Source organism: Oryzias latipes, chromosome 7 (genome assembly GCF_053564925.1).
Source record: "Oryzias latipes strain Hd-rR chromosome 7, Olatipes_Hd-rR_3.1".
Lineage (NCBI taxonomy): Eukaryota > Metazoa > Chordata > Actinopteri > Beloniformes > Adrianichthyidae > Oryzias > Oryzias latipes.
In genome coordinates this window covers 17,130,941-17,150,879 of record NC_136243.1, presented here as the reverse complement: position 1 = coordinate 17,150,879, position 19,939 = coordinate 17,130,941, and the positions used below count along the sequence as shown (strand labels likewise).

Sequence of the window (19,939 nt, the reverse complement as noted above, 5' to 3'; positions counted from 1 at the left end):
TCCCTACCATGACAAAGGTGGATAAAGGTGGAAAGATTTCATGTAATCCATGGACACCAGTGAAGATCACAAATCATTGAAGAAAAAAGGTTCAGTGCACTGTCTTGTGGGGTCTAGATGACCCCACTCCCAATGTTAAAGTGTCTAGGATAGCACAAGGGTTAAGATGTATACCCCACTGTGTTTATTTATTTATTTCTCACTGCCTTCAATTGTTCTTATTTCATGTGATCATTTTGCCCCCTGCTGGTCATTTATTGTCATTGCAGTGGATGCCTCTTCAGTGCTACCCTTTAAAATCATATTGTTTACTGGTATGAAGATGAGCCAATACTTGTATCAAGATTGTGTTTATTTCATTGATATTTTATTGAAATACCATGTGGTCCAAGAAATGATCAAAAGATAAAAGTAGACTCGATGTAAAGCGCGCACAGCTTTTCTGCAGACCTACCACTGAAGCCTGGGAGACAACACTATCTTTGGATTGCGCTGGTTCGGAACAAAATAAGCAGATGAATGATGTAAAAATGAATATCATAGTAAATACCACAGTGAAGAGAGAAAAACTGATGCGGTTTCATAAATGGATGACAAAGAATGATACAAAACAGGAGAGCTGTCGTGACGACAAAACAATGCATCGTCTGCAAACTTGATCGCACACTTACACACATATACACACTTGCTTGCAAACAACCCACAGGCAGGTGCACACTCTCACACTCCCATGCTCACTCTCACGCGCATATGCACAAAACCACAGATAAAATGCAATGATTGAAAAAAAAAGTGAAGCGCTGTTCATTTCTAATGATATTATACATCCACGTTTTGTGTCTGAAGTGCAGGAAAAAAACAGAAAAGAGAAAAAAGCTGAAAATGGAAATACTGTCAGATGAATTATGGAAATAATTTCCATCTTCAATGTTCTAACCCAACTTAAAAAGTAAACAGATCGAAGTGTTACCCTCTCTGTCAAACCCAAACCCCATCTGATCCATCCTCATCTGCCCCACGTCCTCTTCCTTTGCCCAAGTCATCCTTGCATCCCTGCCTCACTCTCATTCTGCTTCCTTCCCCTGTATTTCCCCAATAATCTCCTCCCTCAAACGTCTGTTTGCTCTCAGGATTCTCTCTCATGGACAAAAATCTGGTCATGAAGAGGAAGCATGAAGGAAGGGAGACACAAGATGGCTACTGATTCAGGCTTTGATCACATTTTATGACGAGCATGATGTCCAGTTGGAAATAAAAAGTGACAAGTGGGGTTAGAGGAGTCCTGTTGTGTTTTGAGGTTGAAGGTGGTGAGCCCTAAAAACCATAAAATCAGTCAAAGTGTTAGTCTACGTGACAGAATGGGGTTAGTGTGTGTGATGGCATGTGTGAAGGCGTTCGGTGGAGTTGGGGGGCAAGTCTAGCTCAGGGCCTTGTCCTTCATTCTTCAGCCCCAGTTTAGAAAAAAGGGGGAGGCAGGTGAAGGTTTATAGGGCTTGTGTCTTGATCTCGATGTGCTCCCCCCTGGTTTCTTGCTGGGTCTCACTCTCAGGGGGTCGGCTGCCCTTCAGTGTGGCCAGGCGTTCAGAAAGACCCCTCATGCGTGGGAAAAGCATGAAATCATACAGCAGAGCCCCCAGGGCACCTCCTATCATGGGGCCGACCCAATACACCTGTGGCACAAAGTTTCAGTTATCATCCTTTATACCAAAATGTGGGCCTGTTTTGGAATGACGCATTCTCAGGTCTTACCCAGTGGTTGATAAAGTTTCTGAAGATTACAGCAGGGGCAAAGGACCTGGCAGGGTTCATTCCAGCACCAGTGTAGTACATCTAAAACACAACACACCCATTAGCTCTACAGTACAACAAAGGGCATTTTTTGTAAGATTCCATCAGATCTTTTTTCAGGTTTCCCACCCCCATGAGATGTCCAATGGTGACAGAGAAGCCGATGGAGAGGGCAGCGGATCCCAGACGCCCATTTCTTCTCTCATCAGTTACAGCAAAGACGCAGATGACAAGCTGCATGGTGAGGAAAACCTCCACGGTGGTGGCCATACCCAGGCTGATGCCAGGCTGCAGCTGGAAACAAAGTACGGGAACACTTCTGAAACAGTTGATAAGAAGTGCTGGTGCTACAAGCAGCTAAATGAGGATGAAATGTAACGTTTAGGGCCAAGTTCTTACCATGTTCATCGCCATGTTGCCTCTCATGTTGCCAGGTGTGACCCCGTACAGCACAGCAGCCCCCGCTACAGCGCCCATGCACTGGGCGGCGATGTAGAAAACGGCCCGAAAAAGAGACATTTGTGAGCCGACAAGGTAGGCAAAGGTGACGGCAGGATTGATGTGGCCGCCGCTGATGTGGCCAATGGACTGGATGAGGGTGGCAGCTGCCAGTCCAAAACACAGGGCCACGTGGAGGACGTGGTGAGGCCCGGTGGTCCAGCGCAGGGCAGCGCCCATGCCAAAAAACACAAAGAACATGGTCCCGAAGAACTCTGCAAAGACTGCCCGCCAAAAATTCATGGACCGGAACTCCCACATGGTGGCGTTTCAAGGATGGCTCTCAACCAGACGACGAAAAAGGTTCTTCAAAAATAAAGTCACCTTCAAGTGCCTTGATTAGCAACAGCAATGAAACAGAAAACGTCTCCGTTTTGATGTCAGCTGTTTTGGCTGACAAAAGCGCCCAGTCTAGGTCAATTTTTCCTAAACTGACCTGGGTCAGGAATCTCAGTTTAGTTGCCACCTGTGTCCACCTGTCGGACAGACATAGGTGTGAATTCAAGTGGGCGGAGATCTTAGGCGGACTGAGTTATCAAGAGGAGGTGGGCATCAATGCTGGAGGGGGGAATCTGAGGAAAAGAGGAGGTTAGACTGAGTGTCTGGCGGACCTTTTAGCCTCTCTGACAGAGGGAAGAGGGCCGGTGGGCGCTTTATAGAACCCCCCCAGGGGCCCCAGGTGACGCCATAATCCCTCTGTAGGGCCAAGGGCGGGGGTGCGTCGGGGTTGGGTGTCCTAAATCAAACAAGTTTAACCCCCTACTCCACCCTCCCCAACCCCCAAAAGAGAGCTAGTCTAATAGAGATGCAGTCTCTCTGAGGGGAACGCATAAAGCAAAGAGACATGTAGGTTGGAAATAGATGACATGGAAGTCGTGAAGGACTCCACCGGAGGGAGGGAGCAGCTCCTGCTCACAGCAGCAGGAGCTCAGGGGAGAAAAGGTTTTCTTTGGGGCTTATGTCATCTGTTGACTTATCAGTGTCATGACGGGGAGACACAAATGCTGATGGACAAGGGCAGAAAACACACATGTATGCACACAGAAAGGCCACAACACAGAGAGAGATAATACACTTAGGGGCCCCAGACGGAAATGCTCAAAGCTACCGGCGCTAACACTAAAAAGCCTGACCTTGTGGAAGTATTGTCTGTCACAAACAGGTGGGTCACATATGTTTTGAACAGGAAAAGAAGATAGAAAGATGCATGTATTGAAGCTTCAGAGTGACCCTTTGTCCAGTCACTTTAAGGTAGAGAAAATGGTAGCCATCGCTGCAGGAGCCCGAATGTGAGAGCTCTGCACATGGATGAAAAGAAATATCAAAATGTAATCTAAATTTTAAAAAAAACAAGGAATTATTTAAATGGTCAACATACAAGTGGCACAACAACAAGCATAAAGAAAGTGCTTATATTTTCATACGTCACAGGAGTTTCCAGGATTTACTTTGGGTTTGTGGTTTGTTCGTGTTTCAGGAGGTCGAACCACCAAAGCCCGGAAAGTTCTCTATATATGTGAGGCTTGGTAAACCTGCAGGAGGTTGGCAAGGGAGGACTACAGAGCAGCATCGGGGCACCACACTGACCAGTCGCGAGTAATCGCTGTGTGTCTGTGTGAAAGTGGAGGTGGGGATGAATGCAGAACGCTGAGCTTGCCCTTTTTCTACATGTTGGAAAGAACACACACAATGCAAAATGCTGGCAGCACCGTGACAGATATGGCTATTGTGCATGCTGTGTGTGTCTGTGTGTGTGTGGGTGTGTGTGTGGGCGTGTGTGTGTGTGTGTGTGTGTGGGTGTGTGTCTGTGTGTGTGTGCAAACAGTGGGTCTCCAAACTGTATATTGGAAAATTTTTAAAGAACATTGAAATAGTAATTGTTAACAAAATTTTATTTTAAAATATTTGTTTGTCAAACAACTGTCAGTCATGTTTATTTCTGACAAAAGGTTCATTTTAGAATAGAATAGAATAAAACTTTATTGATCCCACAAAAGAAAAATTACCTAAATTAAAGGGCAAATCCTGTTTTAATACATAAATTTAAACAACAGTAGTAAAAAAAATTACAACAGACGATGAAAATTAAAGGTTTTATGAAAGCAAATTGAAAACAGTTTTCACCCACAGACACCCACATATTTAAAACTACAAAGCTTGTCCTGACTGAAAGTGTTTTCTACGTGCAGCCATTATGGAGGTATGAAGGTCTATTTGATGCTGAACAAGAGGCTTTAGTAGGAAAAAAAAAACAGAACTAAGAGATGTACTGATCCTGACAGCATGGCTACATCCACAGAGCCGGGGCAGGACCTGCTTAGCATTTCAAAGCGCTCGCAAACACAATATGCAGCAAGAACAGGGGGGCGTCATTCAGCAGATTTTCAATGAGTCTCTTTCACATATTGAAATGGGATGTAAATGCAAAAGCAGATGCTGAATCTCATCATAGTGGCTACAGAGTTACAGTGGAAGGTAGACCTTTGGGTCACAATACTAAAGGGGAATCCATCAGGAGTCTTTTAAATTATATGACACTATACATTTACAATAAACAGCGCCCAAAAAGGTATGGCTTTACAATGAACCCTGATCTTTTTTTGATGTGGCACCAACATCATAGGACCGTCTGAACATCTGGTTTAGTGCATCTCAGATCCAAGCAGGTCAGAGGTGGATGCCACAGAATCCAGAAGGGTTGGCTATCGCTTTTTCAACATTTACTCTATGAAAGTGTGGCTCTTGGGCTGCTTCGATGAGGTGACACAGTGACTCCTGAAATTATGGAAGATGCTTAGGAAGTGTGCTTTTACCTGTGAAAGATGACAGATTCAAGTCTTGTTCCCAAGTGACATTTGCACGAGATGTAACAGTGGATACAGTTTATTTTTCCTGACAGAAAGTTTGATGGGTTTTTTTAAAATACGGCTTCTTTTAACCCTTGTGCTATCCTATGGGGTCCAGATGACCCGATCCTTACAATGACGTGTTGTCCCTACCATGACAAAGGTGGATAAAGGTGAAGAGGATTTCATGTAATCCATGGACACCAGTGAAGATCACAAAACATTGAAGAAAAAAGGTTCAGCGCACTGTCTAGTGGGGTCTAGATGACCCCATTCCCAGTGTTAAAGTGCCTTAGATAACACAAGGGTTAAGATGACTTATGTGAAGTGGAATTTTCTCAAATCGGCTTCTTATTTGAAAAAGTCCAAAAACTGTGATTCTGAATGTGTGTGTGTGCTCTGCATTCATAAATGTAGCAAAAAGACTAATCACAGTTGGGTGAAGAGCTAAAGTAACAGTGAGTAATAAGTATTCTTCATTTTAATGCTAAAAATTCATTTTAGACTAAAGATTTGTGGGGAAAATACCAGTATGGCATAGTGTTTTCATGGCACACACAAAAAAGTGTTTCTGTATATTTCCAAATCCCCCTCAAACCATTTGTGTTTCAGTGCAGGAACTCAACAGTGAACCAGTCAAAACACAACCTCCCCCACATGTCCTGAAAACGTAACCAATCAGAAGAGACCAGGTGTCAATGGTGGGGGTGGAGCAAAAATGATCAAGTTACAACAAAACTAAGTATTGTTTACTTCACAAAAATGTTTGGAAGTGTGAAGATACATAGAATTAAAGCTGTATAGTCCTAAAACTAAATGGTTTGAGCTTTTTAGAGAATAATCACAGGTTTCACTTTCAAATATCACTTGTTTTAACAAAGGTGAAAGCTCAAGCACATTCATCCTTTAACCTGCTTGATTCAAATGTAACCATTCGTTTATGGCGACTGTATATGTTAACTGTATGTGGGAAGTTAAACCAGCAACCTCTCTCCATTCTTTTCATTGTTCCCCAGCAGTGTGAAGTCTGAGTGAATTACAGTTGAGCTGCAGGAAGCTCCGGATCCTTTTCCACCATCAGTTGTTCTCCGGTTTGTTGGCCTGTTTGCTCCTGGCGGCGTTCTGCGTGACTGTGGACAGCGATGACCCGGTCATGCTGGTCGTCTCAACAATCTCAATATCTTTGCAGGTCAAACAGGCCACTAGCTTCTGACGAGAGGCGCTGCGTGCAAAGAGGAACTCATGGGACACTCCAGCCAGCAAGGCACCCATCACTGGTCCAATCCAATAAATCTGGCAGCAGAAAAATATGTCACAAGTATTTATCTTTTAGCATTAAAATTCTAAGCAAGTACATTATGTACTTCTTACAACAATCCCATATCATTTTATGCTGAAAAACCTGCTTGTTTCAGTTTTGAACAGTGCCCCAATTGTAATAAATTGGCATCTTTTGGTGGAGGTGGTATGATGGTGTGGAATGACATCCTCTCACTGGAAAAATGAGCCTTGAAGCAAATTTAAACCGAATAAAATGTGAAACTGGGCTTTTAAAACAAAGGACAATTTCTTTTCTCTGCGGTCTGAGACCGAACTCTGTCCTCTAAGAACTGGCCCCCCCTGCCCTCTACCCTACTGGACACTCATGGAACCATATTGGGGGCGGCTTGTTTGTGCAACCAGCATGAGGAGGAGAGGCCATGCTAATGTGACTGTTTGATTCTTCTTCTTCTGTTTGTTAAACAAAAATAAATGTTACATTTTTCAAAATACAATGTATCTCTAAACTTTAAATCAGCCAAACACTGAACAGCACACATGGCAGAATAAGCTGTTTGGCACAGGAAGTGCAGATTTTTCCGACTCCGCTTTGAAACTGATTAATCACACAAATCCATGTTCCTTTCAAATGTGGCACTATTCTAAATAAAGAAAACAAAGTTAAAAGTCTCATTAGCTGTCACGCACCTACTGTAGGTGCATGAAATTTGTTCTCTGCATTTGACCCATCCCCTGGGGGAGGGGTGACCTGCAGACACGGCTGCGCCCAGGACGCATTTGGAGGTTTAATGCCCCAATCCAACCCCTTCATGCTGAGTGTCAAGCAGGGCGGCATTGGGTCCCATCTTCAGAGTCTTTGGTATGAACTCTCGACCTTTCAGTCACAGGAAGGTCGTGAGTTCAAATCCAGGGCGGACACTCTAACACAAGGCCACTGAGCTGGTCAAGCAAAAAAAGACACAATGAAAGCATTTCTCACCCAGTGGTTCTCCCAGAAACCTGTGACGATGGCTGGACCCAAGGAGCGCGCCGGGTTCATGCTGGCACCAGAAAACCGAGCCTGACACAGACACAGTCATTCCAGGTCACGTTTGTTTACACTTTGGTTATTTTTCATGTTTAATGCAAACGTACACTTCTCAATTTCAAGTCGCCTAAAACAAGAAAAACATTTGCGCTTAATGCTCAAAGGTTTTTGTGGAAATTTGCCAGAAGGAACCTAAAGATCGATCCACTTGAACGTGAAGAGGGATCCCTGAAGGATTCGTGTTGATTGATTCTCTTCAATTCAAGGTCAGAGAGGTTGTGGTATCTCCATCAAAATACCTCATCCACTATAAGTTAGACAGTTTAAACTATCTTGAATGTTTGATGATTTTCCATACGGTCTATGTTTGGTTAAAAAAAAAAAAAAGAACCTAAGATAAATGGAAAGTAGTTCCTCTCACCCCTATAAGTACTCCAGCAGAGTGTGCCACTCCAATGGCCAAGTTTCCTGGTTCTGGGCTGTCTCTCCGTCTCTGATCCTCCACTGAATAGACAGTGAAGACCATCTGAAAGGTGCACAAAACCTCTATGCCCAAAGCCTGAGCTGCATTTAACTCAATGGGCACCTGCGGAATATTGGGTCGAGAAGGAAGCAAATTCTCTATTAAAAACAGAATAATGAATCCTGACCTTTTTACCTGTAACTGACATTTGAGAGCTGACCCTGTTAACGAAGTGCTCCGCTGTTGTTTTGAAGGGTAAGGCCAGGTACAGAAACCAGGCGGCTAAACAGGCCCCAAAACACTGGGCAGCAATGTAAACCAGGGCCCGCAGAACATCCAGCCTCCGAGTGGCCAAGAGAGACAGAGTCAGACTAGGGTTCACCTGAAGGAAGAAACAAGAACATACTGACAAATGTCACATAAACAACACACTCACCTGACTTTCAATCCTTTACAAAGTAACTTTAAGCATCTTATTTTGATTGTTCAGAAGAATCCAATTTTCGGTCTATTCTATCAGAGGTTGCTCTGTTGGTGCTACATGACTGACAAATCTTTAAATGAAATCTGAAAAACTGATTACACTGACATTAACACTGACTCATTACACCTGAGACTGCAACTTGCAATGATACAAAATGATACTCATCTGTGAAACTCAACCGCAGATAGAAATCATTCAACCTTCAATGAAAAAAACTTTTGAAAAACTGCGGAGAATAGTTTTTCTAACATTTAATTTTTCTTAGGATCTTGGTTTTAGACATCAAAAGAAAAAAATACTTTCCAACGTATTCCGTAACTCAAGAAACTCACTTGTGCTCCGCTTATTTCTCCAAAACAGTGACTCAGTGCAATTATGGCCACACCCACTGCCACTGCAGGATACATGGGTCCCACGGCGGCTTCTTCAGGGCCCGGAACGGAGGCACCCAGCACGGCACTCACCAACACCAGGGTGCCTAGCAGCTCGGCTAGAATCGCACACCAGAACTTTCTACTACGCAGGTCCTGAAACCAAAAGACACATCAATAAAATAATATTTAGCCAACCAACATATTAGAATGGGGGGAATAAAGATCATTTTAGTCTAAAAATTGTATGTGAAGAGTATGCATTTACAAATCATTTTGACCTTGATTGAAACTAACATTTTCAGTGGAACTTTGAGAAATTAAAGAGTTAATTTCTGTCCTGAAGGGATGTTTAGACTTTGTGAGGTTGATAAAGTCAGCCCCCAGAGTCCAACAGAGATGATTGACTGTTTCAAGCCTAGAGGAAGTTGAAGACTGTCAACAGACAAATGTTCATTACCCAAAGTTTTAGTTAACCCAAAGCCTAAACTCTAGAACTTTATTGATCCCGTTGACTTTCCATGAAAGGTTTGTAATTATCTCGACATGAATGCAGCTACTAAAGGACTGAAAACTTGATAATCGACTTCCTAAAGGATTAAGAAGCGCAAACATCAAAAGCTGGTTTACAACTGCGAGATTTTCAATTTTGTGCCCGGCTGGCAGCAGCATGCCAGTAATTATCTTTGGAGGGCCTAAAACTAGATAAAAAACAATAGAAGTTCATTAAAGACTGATGTGTGTTTTCAGATTTGCAATAATCAGCTTATGTTTTAGTAAGATAAATGCTACTAAAACAAATTTAAAAAATGTTCAAGGGCTTTAGGAAAGGAGGCAAGTTCCAGTTGCGGTCAGAGCTGAAAGAACCAAAAAAAAGCCTCTCAAAGAAGAGATGAAACTTCATCTGTCATGAAAGATCAACTAAGTCCAGTCCGTTGCTTTTTACCTGCTATGTTGATGGAATCTACCCAAATGAATGAGAATCTACACAGACACAGCTGGTAGTCATCGTTTGAAGTCGTGTGTTTCTCACTGGATACTTTAATAACTGTGGTGAAATATTCTTTCAGGTTTAATTCTTTTAACTTGTCTGTAGGCGAGGTTATGGAGGCACAACGTAACACACACCAATGCTGTTGCTATTATGGTATGGCTGGGGGGCTCTGAGTTTTGTTAAGGGCCCTAAACACTTTTTGAAACACCCCCTGACTCCAGACACGGCCAATGTGGAATACTGAAAAATAATAATAAAAACAAACAACAACATCCCAAAAATTACAATTTTAGTTTCAACAACCAAACCCAAAATGAACAAATCGACAAAAATAAAAAAAATTAATTGTTTCGGGTGTGTATTACACACGATGAATACTTTTTACTTTTTATTATTTTTTGCTATTTTTATTAGCTTAATTATTATATTTAACACTATACTTATTTATTCTATTTTTGTGGGTTTTATTCTACTGTGTGTGATCTCATCTATCTATCTATCTATCTATCTATCTATCTATCTATCTATCTATCTATCTATCTATCTATCTATCTATCTATCTATCTATCTATCTATCTATCTATCTATCTATCTATCTATCTATCTATCTATCTATCTATCTATCTATCTATCTATCTATCTATCTATCTATCTATCTATCTATCTATCTATCTAATCTATCTATCTATCTATCTATCTATCTATCTATCTATCTATCTATCTATCTATCTATCTATCTATCTATCTATCTATCTATCTATCTATCTATCTATCTATCTATCTATCTATCTATCTAACATGTTCCCTGTTTGTTTACTTTTTAAGTCTTCATAACTTTTAAATAAACATTTATATTGAAGATTAAGAAAAGCTTCCTAATTCCTAAATTCACATATGAAAACAGACAAATCCTTTAATGTTTTCAATTAATTCTCTGATTTTACGCAGATATTATTACACTATTTCAAATTTAAACTTGGATGTTACCCAAAAAAAATCCCAATTTCTCTTTTAGTGTCAACAGGGCCTTTTTGTTGTTTGAAATAATTGTTAAAGTATTTTACTATTCAAATCACAGGACATTTGCAGCGTATGCTCACCTCTCGCCACGTCATTTTAAATCCACTGATGCTGCTCAGCTCAGGCTTCCAGTTCTTTACTCCGTCCGCTCATCCGTCTTTCCTTCTGTCTGTGTGTCGTTGAGGAGATCTGGGGGCTTCAGGGTGTCATTATCTTGTGGAGTCTGTGAGGTCCTTTGATGAAAATAACCTCCTCCTTCTCTGCCCCCCGCCCTCCCACACAAAACAAACACACACTCTCTGTTTTCATCCACTCAGGCCTTCTTGAGATGTTTCCTCAGGGTTTACCGCTCAACATCCTGAGAAATCGAACAAACCCATCAACCTTCAGAAGACTCCGATGAACATCACAGTGTGTGGACAGATTGGGTTCACGTGCAGCAAGTTAGGACAAAGAACCAAACAACAGCGAGGCATCAGTGACATCAGCTATTAATTACAATGCATATCTGTCAAAAAGAAGAGGTAATGTTTCAGCTCAGTTATGCAGTTTCCTACAGTTTTTTTCAGTCGCTTTAGTACAATTCTCAGATCAGAATGAAATTCCCAAAACTATTTGTTCAATCTTCACATCATGATGTCACTTGTGCACATCATATAAGCATTTTCTCACTTCTTTGAACAAGTTGCAATTGCTTTGGTACATCCATGCAAAAGATTATGTACAATTCTCTGCTCTTTGCTACATTATCAATTGTTTATGTCATGTTGATCAAAATGTATTATATAGTTCACTGTGCAATATGACAAACATATTTCGCTGCATTGCAAGAGAGGATATTCGCTGTGATGTGGATGAGAATTTGTGGCCTAACATACAGGAATGACAAGAGGTGTAGGAAGACCACACCAGTTCCTACTGCACTGCCTGTACTATTGTACAGAATATTGTACTATTGTACAGAATATTGTCCTATCTTTTTTTCCCTTTGTGTTACTGTTTGCAGTGGGTTTTTTCTATTTTGGTATGACATGGTCTGTCACCAAATTACAATATGAACAATAAAAGTGTAAATGTGAATCTGGTCCAGTCTCTTGCAATCAAACAAAAAAGGTATAACTTACATTTTACAATTATTGTCATCAAAACTTTAGCCATAGTTTACATCAGAACCTCCCTCTAAAAAACACAGTTATATTGACAACATGACTAAGTAATTTGACTGTGTTGTTCGTAGACAATGACACAAGGACTTGACATTCTGATGGCACTGACATGTTCAATGACATAAAGACTTAGTTTTGAGAGATGAACTAAAGATTTTGAGCAAGTTACAGGCTTTTGCAAGAAATCCATAGTGTTTTGCTGTTTGTACAAATTGTTTTGAGAAATGCACACACGTATTTGCAAACTTCAATTCTGATCTGAGAATTGTACTAAAGCGACTGAGAAAAACTGTAATAGTGCTGTTTCTGAATTACAATGAATTACAATTATATTTGATTATTTAGGGGCTGCACGGTGGTCCAGTGGTTAGCGCTCTTGCCTCACAGCAAGAAGGCCTCTGGTTCAAGTCCCAGCTGGGGGACATGAAAAAAACAACATCAACAGGGGACCTTTCTGTGTGGAGTTTGCATGTTCTCCCCATGCAAGTGTGGGTTCTCTCTGGGGTCTCTGGCTTCCTCCCACCATCCATAAACATGCTTCATAAGTTAATTGGCAACTCTAAATTGTCCCAAGGTTTGAGAGTGAATCGGTGTGTGTTTGTGGACATTCTACCCTGTAACAGACTGGCAACCTGTCCAGGTTGTCCCCTGCCTTCACCCACAAGTGGCCGGGATAGGCTCCGGCAACCCCGTGACTCTGAAAGGGAAAAACGGTCAAGGAAAAAAAAAAAATTTATAATTTAGAACAAGGTTTTCTAAATAGGATACAAAAATCTGCCCATTCATTACCTAAAAAGATTAAAAGACGATGTAGACAAGGCAGTGACTCTAAAAAGAGTAATGGGCTAAAAGTCTGTTAGAATAAAGATAAACTTCTAAGAAAAAAAAGTTGATGTTGATTATAATATTTAGATCAGGAGTGTCATAACTTTTTGCAAAGAGGGCCAGATTTGGTGAGGAGAAAATGTGTGAGGGCAAACCTATGGGCCTGCATTCTTTGAACCCTAATACAGTTTTTCTCAGTCGCTTTAGTACAATTCTCAGATCAGAATTGAAGTTTGCAATTACGTGTGTGCATTTCTCAAAACAATTTGTACAAACAGCAAAACACTATGGATTTCTTGCAAAAGCCTGTAACTTGCTCAAAATCTTTAGTTCATCTCTCAAAACTAAGTCTTTATGTCATTGAACATGTCAGTGCCATCAGAATGTCAAGTCCTTGTGTCATTGTCTACGAACAAGACAGTCAAATTACTTAGTCATGTTGTCAATACAACTGTGTTCTTTAGAGGTTTTTTGTTTGATTGCAAGAGACTGGACAAAATTTACATTTACACTTTTATTGTTCATATTGTAAGTTGTTGACAGACCATGTCATACCAAAATAGAAAAAACCCACTGCAAACAGTAACACAAAGGGGAAAAAAGGATAGGACAATATTCTGTACAACAGTACAGGCAGTGCAGTAGGAATTGGTGTGGTCTTCCTACACCTCTTGTCGTTCCTGTATGTTAGGCCACAAATTCTCATCCACATCACAGCGAATATCCTCTCTTGCAATGCAGCGAAATATGTTTGTCACATTGTGACAACTTGGTCAACCATTTTGCAGTTAATGACTTATACGATGAACTAATGACTAGGTGTTTTGAGGAGTAAGACTATTGCACAGTGAACTATATAATACATTTTGATCAACATGACATAAACAATTGATAATGTAGCAAAGAGCAGAGAATTGTACATAATCTTTTGCATGGATGTACCAAAGCAATTGCAAATCATTCAAAGAAGTGAGAAACTGCTTATATGATGTGCACAAGTGACATCATGATGTGAAGATTGAACAAATAGTTTTGGGAATTTCATTCTGATCTGAGAATTGTACTAAAGCGACTGAGAAAAACTGTAATAAGATTTAATGTAAGGGAAATATTTATTGACTTTTTTTTTTGCAATGGGATACTTTTTGTTTCTGCACAAAGTACAGTTTCTGTTGTTCAGAATTGAACAACAGAAATAAAATATTTTAAAATAGTCTGTCTGGAAAAAAAAAACTTTTGTCAACATTAAATCTGGGTTAATATCAAATGTTATGCATCATTCACCATTAATCATGTGAGAAAAAATAACACCAACAATTATCTTATTTAGAAGTACAAAACACAGAAAACAGATTGTTGCCAAAGGTTTTTACCTCTTTTAGCCAATCACAACCATGAAACCACACACACTGTTCTTAATAAGAACTGGTTAACCCCAGTATTTTGGATATTATGGTGGGAGCCTGCGAAAAATTGAATGCAGGCTGTATTTGACCCATGGACCGACTTTGGACATGTCTGATTTAGACTTTTGCAGTAAAAGGTCTAAATTCCTGAAGAAAACTTTTTAAGAACCTTACCAGGTGTGCATTGTAAGGAGGTATAAACAAAAGACATTCTCTCTACTGGTGGAATTTATTTTATATTGGTGTTCTCTTTACGAAAGAAAACTGCTTATTACTGCTTTTTTTTTTAAGAACAGTTCCTACAGCAATCACTTACTAACAAACAAAGAAAAATAATCTCTATTGATCTTTTTCTGGCCATAAAATGTTTTAAAATGATCAAATCAGATTGAAAAATAAAGTGATGAAGAATATACTCTTTTTTTTTCATTTTTCTTCCAACCCTGATTTGGGGTCATATCCTAAAAATGTCTGTTTCTTTTAAATCCATATTTTTTGTAAATACTATGTTAGGCATAAAGGATGGTTTTCCTTACCTTGTTTGTGTAGCGCCTTGAGACAGACTCAGCTGTAACTTAGTACTTGGATTTGGGTTGTGGCTAATGTCATTGACATTTGTGTGCAACTATAAGATGTTTTAGAACCAAACAAAAAACAACAAAATGCCATTTGGATCTTTCGACCTTTTTTCTCTGGTTTCAAGTTTAACATTGATGCACCTGGAACACATCATAATTTAATCATAAATAAAGGCATAAAAATGAACTCCTTTCTGTGACTGTCAGCTTCAGTCCTTTATTTTATTAGAAGAGGCAACAAACATTTCTTCTTGCTCTCTTTCCTAGTGTTCTGACTTCCAGAGGTCTATCTTTTTATTTTGGCCGTTTTGTTAAACCTCATTCTGTTGGATGTTTTTTGGTTTAGTAAGCTGCCAATCAGCTTCAGTTGTGATTTTAGGAAATTTACAGACTAAAGAGATGATTATAAACTCTCCTGTACGTCCGTAGAAACCTGTTGTGAGATGCATCTTTGATCACCATGGGGACTAGCCTTTTTTTGTGATGCTGTCGCCATGGAAACGTGAGAGAGGCTGCATCGATTTCACAAATGTGCTAAAAGAGCACATTTAACAGTTTAAACGGTGAGTGGATGAGGCAAACGACAGCGGTTCACAGTGAAATTCTTGACTCTTTGGACTCCAGAGGTGCTCAATCTGGCAGTCTGTGTCCAGAATGAACTGGATGGAGGGGCAGGCGGGCGGGGGGGAGGGAGGGGTGGTGTAGAAATCTGCTGGTGTTCCGCATTATGCAGTGGATTACCCCCGCACTCACCAGGGCAACAGTGTAACTGTTATCCTCCCTTTTGTGGGATTTAAGCCCGAATGTGTGACAGAGGCTGGATACTGGGTGTGTGTGTGGCGAGGGGGGGCTGTACTGGAACCCGCTGGCGTGGGGAGTTTTCTGCCTCCTAACCCACCCAAAGACAGTGCTGAGTAGTCACTATTCAACACACGCACACACTCAAAGTGCAAACTCAGGGGTTTGATGGGGGGCAAAGGGAGAGGAGCAGGACAGATTTTTGAATATGAAAACCCAACTGTGAAACACCCACATTTGCTTTCAAACTGGAATATGTGTGTGTGTGTGTGTGTGTGTGTGCGGAACTGGAGCAGCTGCATGTGATGGCAGCATATGCCTCAGACAGGACTCCACTGTGAGGCATCAGTTCTGTAGATCTGTTAAGATGCATAAACATATACCAGTATTTAATTTTAGGTCCCACTCTTTTTAACTTGTATATGCTGCCACTCCCAATGTCATCAGAAGAGACGGCATAGACTTTCACAACCGTGCCGATGATACTGTGACTGTGTCTCCCGATGATCTAGATCACACACTGACAGACTTTTTTGAATGTATTATTGATGTGAGAGATTGGATGGTAGCTAATTTTCTAAACTCAACAAGGACAAAACAGAAACTCTAATCATTGGATCCACACTCAAACTTTAAGAGTCTGATACAAGTTTAAGGTAAAAAAATGTAGGCAATTTTTTTTAACACAACTAAAACAACTTTTTTGTCATTTAAAAAATGTTGGTGAAGTTAAACCTTTTTTCCTCCAGAATCAGAGCAGAGACTTGAATCCATGCTTTTACCAGGGGTAGACTGGACTACTGTCATGCTTATCTTATTATCTGGTCTTCCAAAGTAGATTATCAACACATTACAGCCGGTCCAGAATTCAGCTGGACGTGTTGTAACTAATACGAGGAGGAGAGTCCACATCGCTCCTGTCTTCAAGTATCTTCACTGGCTGCCCATCAGCTTCCGGATTAAGATTCTCCTTATAGTTTTTAAATGTCTTAATGGATTGGGACCTTCCTATTTATCAGATCTCCTGGGTCCCAAGAAACCTTCCATAACTCTCAGACCTGCAGGTTCTGCTCTCTCATCTCTATCTACTATGAGAGCCAGGTTTCCCGGCAACAGCTCCTTTCAGTCCCGTGGAAAAGACTTACCTGAGGATCTGAGAGCTTCTGCATGTTTAGATTTTTTAAGTATAAATTAAAGACAAATCTCTTTAACTTAGCATTTAAATAACCAATTTTATCAATTTATGTATTTATTTGTTAGGCTTTTAATTATTTTCTGTCTTATCATTTGCACATTTTATCATCTTGTAATCTATGCTGTCTTTGTCTGTCTTTCATTGTTGTTGCTTTTAATGTAATGTGCCTAATGACTTTATCGTTTTAACTAATGATTATATACGTCTTTTATGTCAAGGACCTTGTGTTTGACGTCGTGTTGATATTGGATTAATTAAATATTGACAGATTTAACATAGAATGGAACAGAAATGGATCAACCTTATCTGAACTCACTGGTCAGTTTTCTAATCACCTCAGTTTTGTTTAATAAGACATACCAATAACACCAACCCCCCCATTGGTATAGTTTTCATTCATAATTTAACATAAAGGGTTAAAAACGTTTTTAAACTGTAGTATACATCATAATTGTGATACCCCTTGGAAAAAATTAAGAATATATTTGTTTAGAGGAGCAATGCCTGATCTGCCTCTGCTTTTTTGGGGAGTTTATACATTTTTATTTTGTCTCAACACATTTTATCTTAATTATAAAACATTAAAAACTGTTTGATTTCAATTTTTGCTGTAGAAAAAAACGCCCAAAAAATTTCCTGTTTTGGAATTGAATTTCTGGGTAGTTTTAGTATAATAAAGGAAAAATATGTGTATATTTTCTAAAATGCAAATTTACTCCAACCTGTAAAGCATGACTGCCAATAACTAAATTAAGATTCTAACCTCCGAGATGACATTTATCTGAATTATTTTGGGTAGCAAAATTTCATTTTCATCTTCTTAACCGTTTATTCCCTTTCGGGGTCACGGGGTTGCCGGAGCCTATCCCGGCCACTTGGGCGTAGGCAAGGGATGCCCTGGACTGGTCCCCAGTCTGTCGCAGGATAGAATATCCTCAATCACACGTCCATTCACTCTCACACTCACACCTATGGTCAATTTAGAGTTGCCAATCAACCTATTTAGCATGTTTTTGGCCGGTGGGAGGAAGCTGGAGATCCCGGAGAAAACCCACGCATGCACGGGGAGAACATGCAAACTCCACACAAAGGTCCCCCATTGATGTTGTGTTTTTCACGTCCCCCAGCCAGGACTTGAACCGGGGGCCTTCTTGCTGTGAGGCAAGAGCGATAACCACTGCGCCACCGTGCAGCCGGGGGGGTAGCAAAATGATATTCCTAAATTATTTTAATTAGTAAAGAAGATAGGTCAAGTCAGTATTTGGGAGCAGGCAAAATGCAAAGGACCCCTCTCTCGGTTTTATTTGCACCTAAGACATGTAGGGCCCTTGGTAGGGGGGGTGCTTGGACATCACTGCAAGCAAGCAGCAGATGTCCTTTTAGCGCCCTACCCGCCAAGTTTAACCGCACCCCCTTAGTACACACACCCTTCACCCCTCAAAATATACATTCCAACATAAACACACACACATGCACACACACGCCCTCACAAACACATACGCACGCATTTCGCAAGGAAGGTGAGACCTTGGACCATCTGCCCCCTACCCCATCCCTGGTAGGGGTACTGGACCCTTGGCAATGGCGGCGGTGTCCCCTGGGTGCTGGCTTCTTGGGCCCGGCTGCCCTCTCTCCAGGCAGGGAGGGGGATCCCTGAGCTTTCTGGCAAGGCTAGAAGCCGGGGATCACATCACACCTGAGCCGGGGGTGTCCGTGTCCCTGAGGAGTGGGTTCTGGTCGTTGTCCCTGGGTGCTGGGCCTCGCCAAATTTCCAACTGTGGCCGAGCCTGGTGGGTCCATGTTTACAACACCCCTCGTGGGCCCCCCTTTTCCCTGGGGTGCCCCCCCTCCTGGGCGGGGACGGCTGGCCCCTGCCTTGCTCCTTTCTGGACCAACCGTGGGCTGGATGGGTGGCTGCCTGGAGCGCGGAGCTGGTCTCCCTTGGGGGGTCCTGGCTCGTACCTGGCGTTGGGGCGGGGGGATGCCCAGAACTCCTGGGTGGTGATGGGGTGCTTGTCTGGGGCTGTAGGCACCCTTCTTGGGTGGGGCCCAGCGTTGGGCCATCCTGGTGCAGCGAGGGGCTGCTCTCCTGGTTGGGCTGGGGCAGCACTCTCTTTCCCCCCATGCCTCCCGGCTCTCTGGCTCTGGGGACCCCGCGGCGGCCCTTCTGGCCCTGGCCTGGGTGGCGGATGTGATCGCCCCGGGAGGCGGTTGTTCTCTGCCTGCTGCCGTGTGGCGTTGGGGGGGTTCTGGCTGCCGCGGCTGCTACGGCGGGGGTCTTGGTGTGGGGATGGCTGGGCACTCTCCCTCCTTTTCACATTCCACCATCCATTTTAGAAGAATATAAACACTCAATTGAGCCCAGGGGCCTGTTGCACAAAAGTAGAATTAAGACATCCGGGATAAATGACTGAGCTGAGCTCAATGAATCCAAAACATGTGCGTCCAGGCTTAATCGGTTGCACAAAGACCAAGCCAGGATGAGCAGACACGGATTCATCAAGCCAGGTGTAACCAGTCCTGGATAGGTGTGCGCTCACGGCTCACTCAAACAGACCCCGACCCCTCACAGATAAACTGATTTACCATGGGAACTAGAGCCGCGTACCTTTCCCCGTCGGAAGCACAAATCCTCATGGAGGCATACGAGGAGGTAAAAGATATAATTAAGAAGAAAGGCAACACCACCACAGTGATAAAGCACACTCAAGATTTTTTTAAATTAAATTACCAGCCAATTAATTTTATGAAAATGTAAGTTGTCATTTCAACCAGAAAATGTTATGTTTGTAAATCTTACGTGAATGAATCATGTCGATCGTACATAAAAATAATCCATTTAAAAGTTACTAATTTCAATCATGTTGATCCAATATGATACCGTTAAATTGGATACATTAGTAATCGCAAGGAATTGTGGGATTCCATTTTCTTTGTCTATCTGGGCAGATTGGGGTCTAAGTGTGAGTTTTTGTCCCTGGGTTTTATTGTCTAGCTGTTTTACTCTGTTTTAACTAGTGATTTAAACTGATATGTTTATTTCTTTTCTGCACCATGAGTTAGAGTGTGGGAGAGGATGATGACCAACCCCCTTGTGCGGTAAACTGTTCATATAACTAAAAACAGAATTCGCGTTATTTGAGCTCCTGTCTTGTGATGTGGGACATTACTGCGTATTTCATGTCTTTGATGTGAAAAT

The 19,939-nt window shown here is 41.6% G+C and overlaps 2 protein-coding genes across 3 annotated transcripts; both read right to left on the bottom strand.

Annotated features, from left to right (window-relative positions):
* Positions 1-334: 334 nt before the first annotated feature.
* mipb (major intrinsic protein of lens fiber b) lies at positions 335-3,217 on the bottom strand. Its single transcript, XM_004070804.4, has 4 exons — positions 2,188-3,217; positions 1,918-2,082; positions 1,750-1,830; positions 335-1,670 (listed from the first exon to the last, which is right to left on the bottom strand). The coding sequence occupies exons 1-4, from the start codon at positions 2,545-2,547 to the stop codon at positions 1,485-1,487; spliced, it is 792 nt and encodes a 263-aa protein (XP_004070852.1). The 5' UTR covers positions 2,548-3,217; the 3' UTR covers positions 335-1,484.
* A 943-nt stretch (positions 3,218-4,160) lies between these two features.
* Positions 4,161-14,808, bottom strand: LOC101156496 (aquaporin-4). Of its 2 annotated transcripts, XM_078950405.1 has the most exons (8): positions 14,706-14,755; positions 12,552-12,635; positions 10,853-11,130; positions 8,720-8,914; positions 8,124-8,285; positions 7,862-8,026; positions 7,393-7,473; positions 4,161-6,425 (listed from the first exon to the last, which is right to left on the bottom strand). In XM_078950405.1, the coding sequence occupies exons 3-8, from the start codon at positions 10,865-10,867 to the stop codon at positions 6,210-6,212; spliced, it is 834 nt and encodes a 277-aa protein (XP_078806531.1). In that variant the 5' UTR covers positions 10,868-11,130; positions 12,552-12,635; positions 14,706-14,755; the 3' UTR covers positions 4,161-6,209. The 2 variants fall into 2 exon arrangements, with proteins under 2 accessions (XP_078806531.1, XP_023812913.1); XM_023957145.2 differs by lacking the exon at positions 12,552-12,635 and having other exon boundaries at positions 14,706-14,808.
* Positions 14,809-19,939: the final 5,131 nt, after the last annotated feature.

What these genes read in the sequence shown, in the direction of transcription:
- mipb (XM_004070804.4), bottom strand. Translation starts at nt 2,547, where the DNA reads ATGTGGGAGTTCCGGTCCATGAATTTTTGGCGGGCAGTCTTTGCAGAG. An exon ending in GCAACATGGCGATGAACATG is followed by an intron (nt 2,083 to 2,187) that starts GTAAGAACTTGG and finishes CTTTGTTTCCAG; the next exon opens with CTGCAGCCTGGCATCAGCCT. An exon ending in GAAACTTTATCAACCACTGG is followed by an intron (nt 1,671 to 1,749) that starts GTAAGACCTGAG and finishes TTTGTGCCACAG; the next exon opens with GTGTATTGGGTCGGCCCCAT.
- LOC101156496 (XM_023957145.2), bottom strand. An exon ending in GAGAAATAAGCGGAGCACAA is followed by an intron (nt 8,286 to 8,719) that starts GTGAGTTTCTTG and finishes TTCTTCCTTCAG; the next exon opens with GTGAACCCTAGTCTGACTCT. An exon ending in GTTTCTGGGAGAACCACTGG is followed by an intron (nt 6,426 to 7,392) that starts GTGAGAAATGCT and finishes TTCTGCTGCCAG; the next exon opens with ATTTATTGGATTGGACCAGT.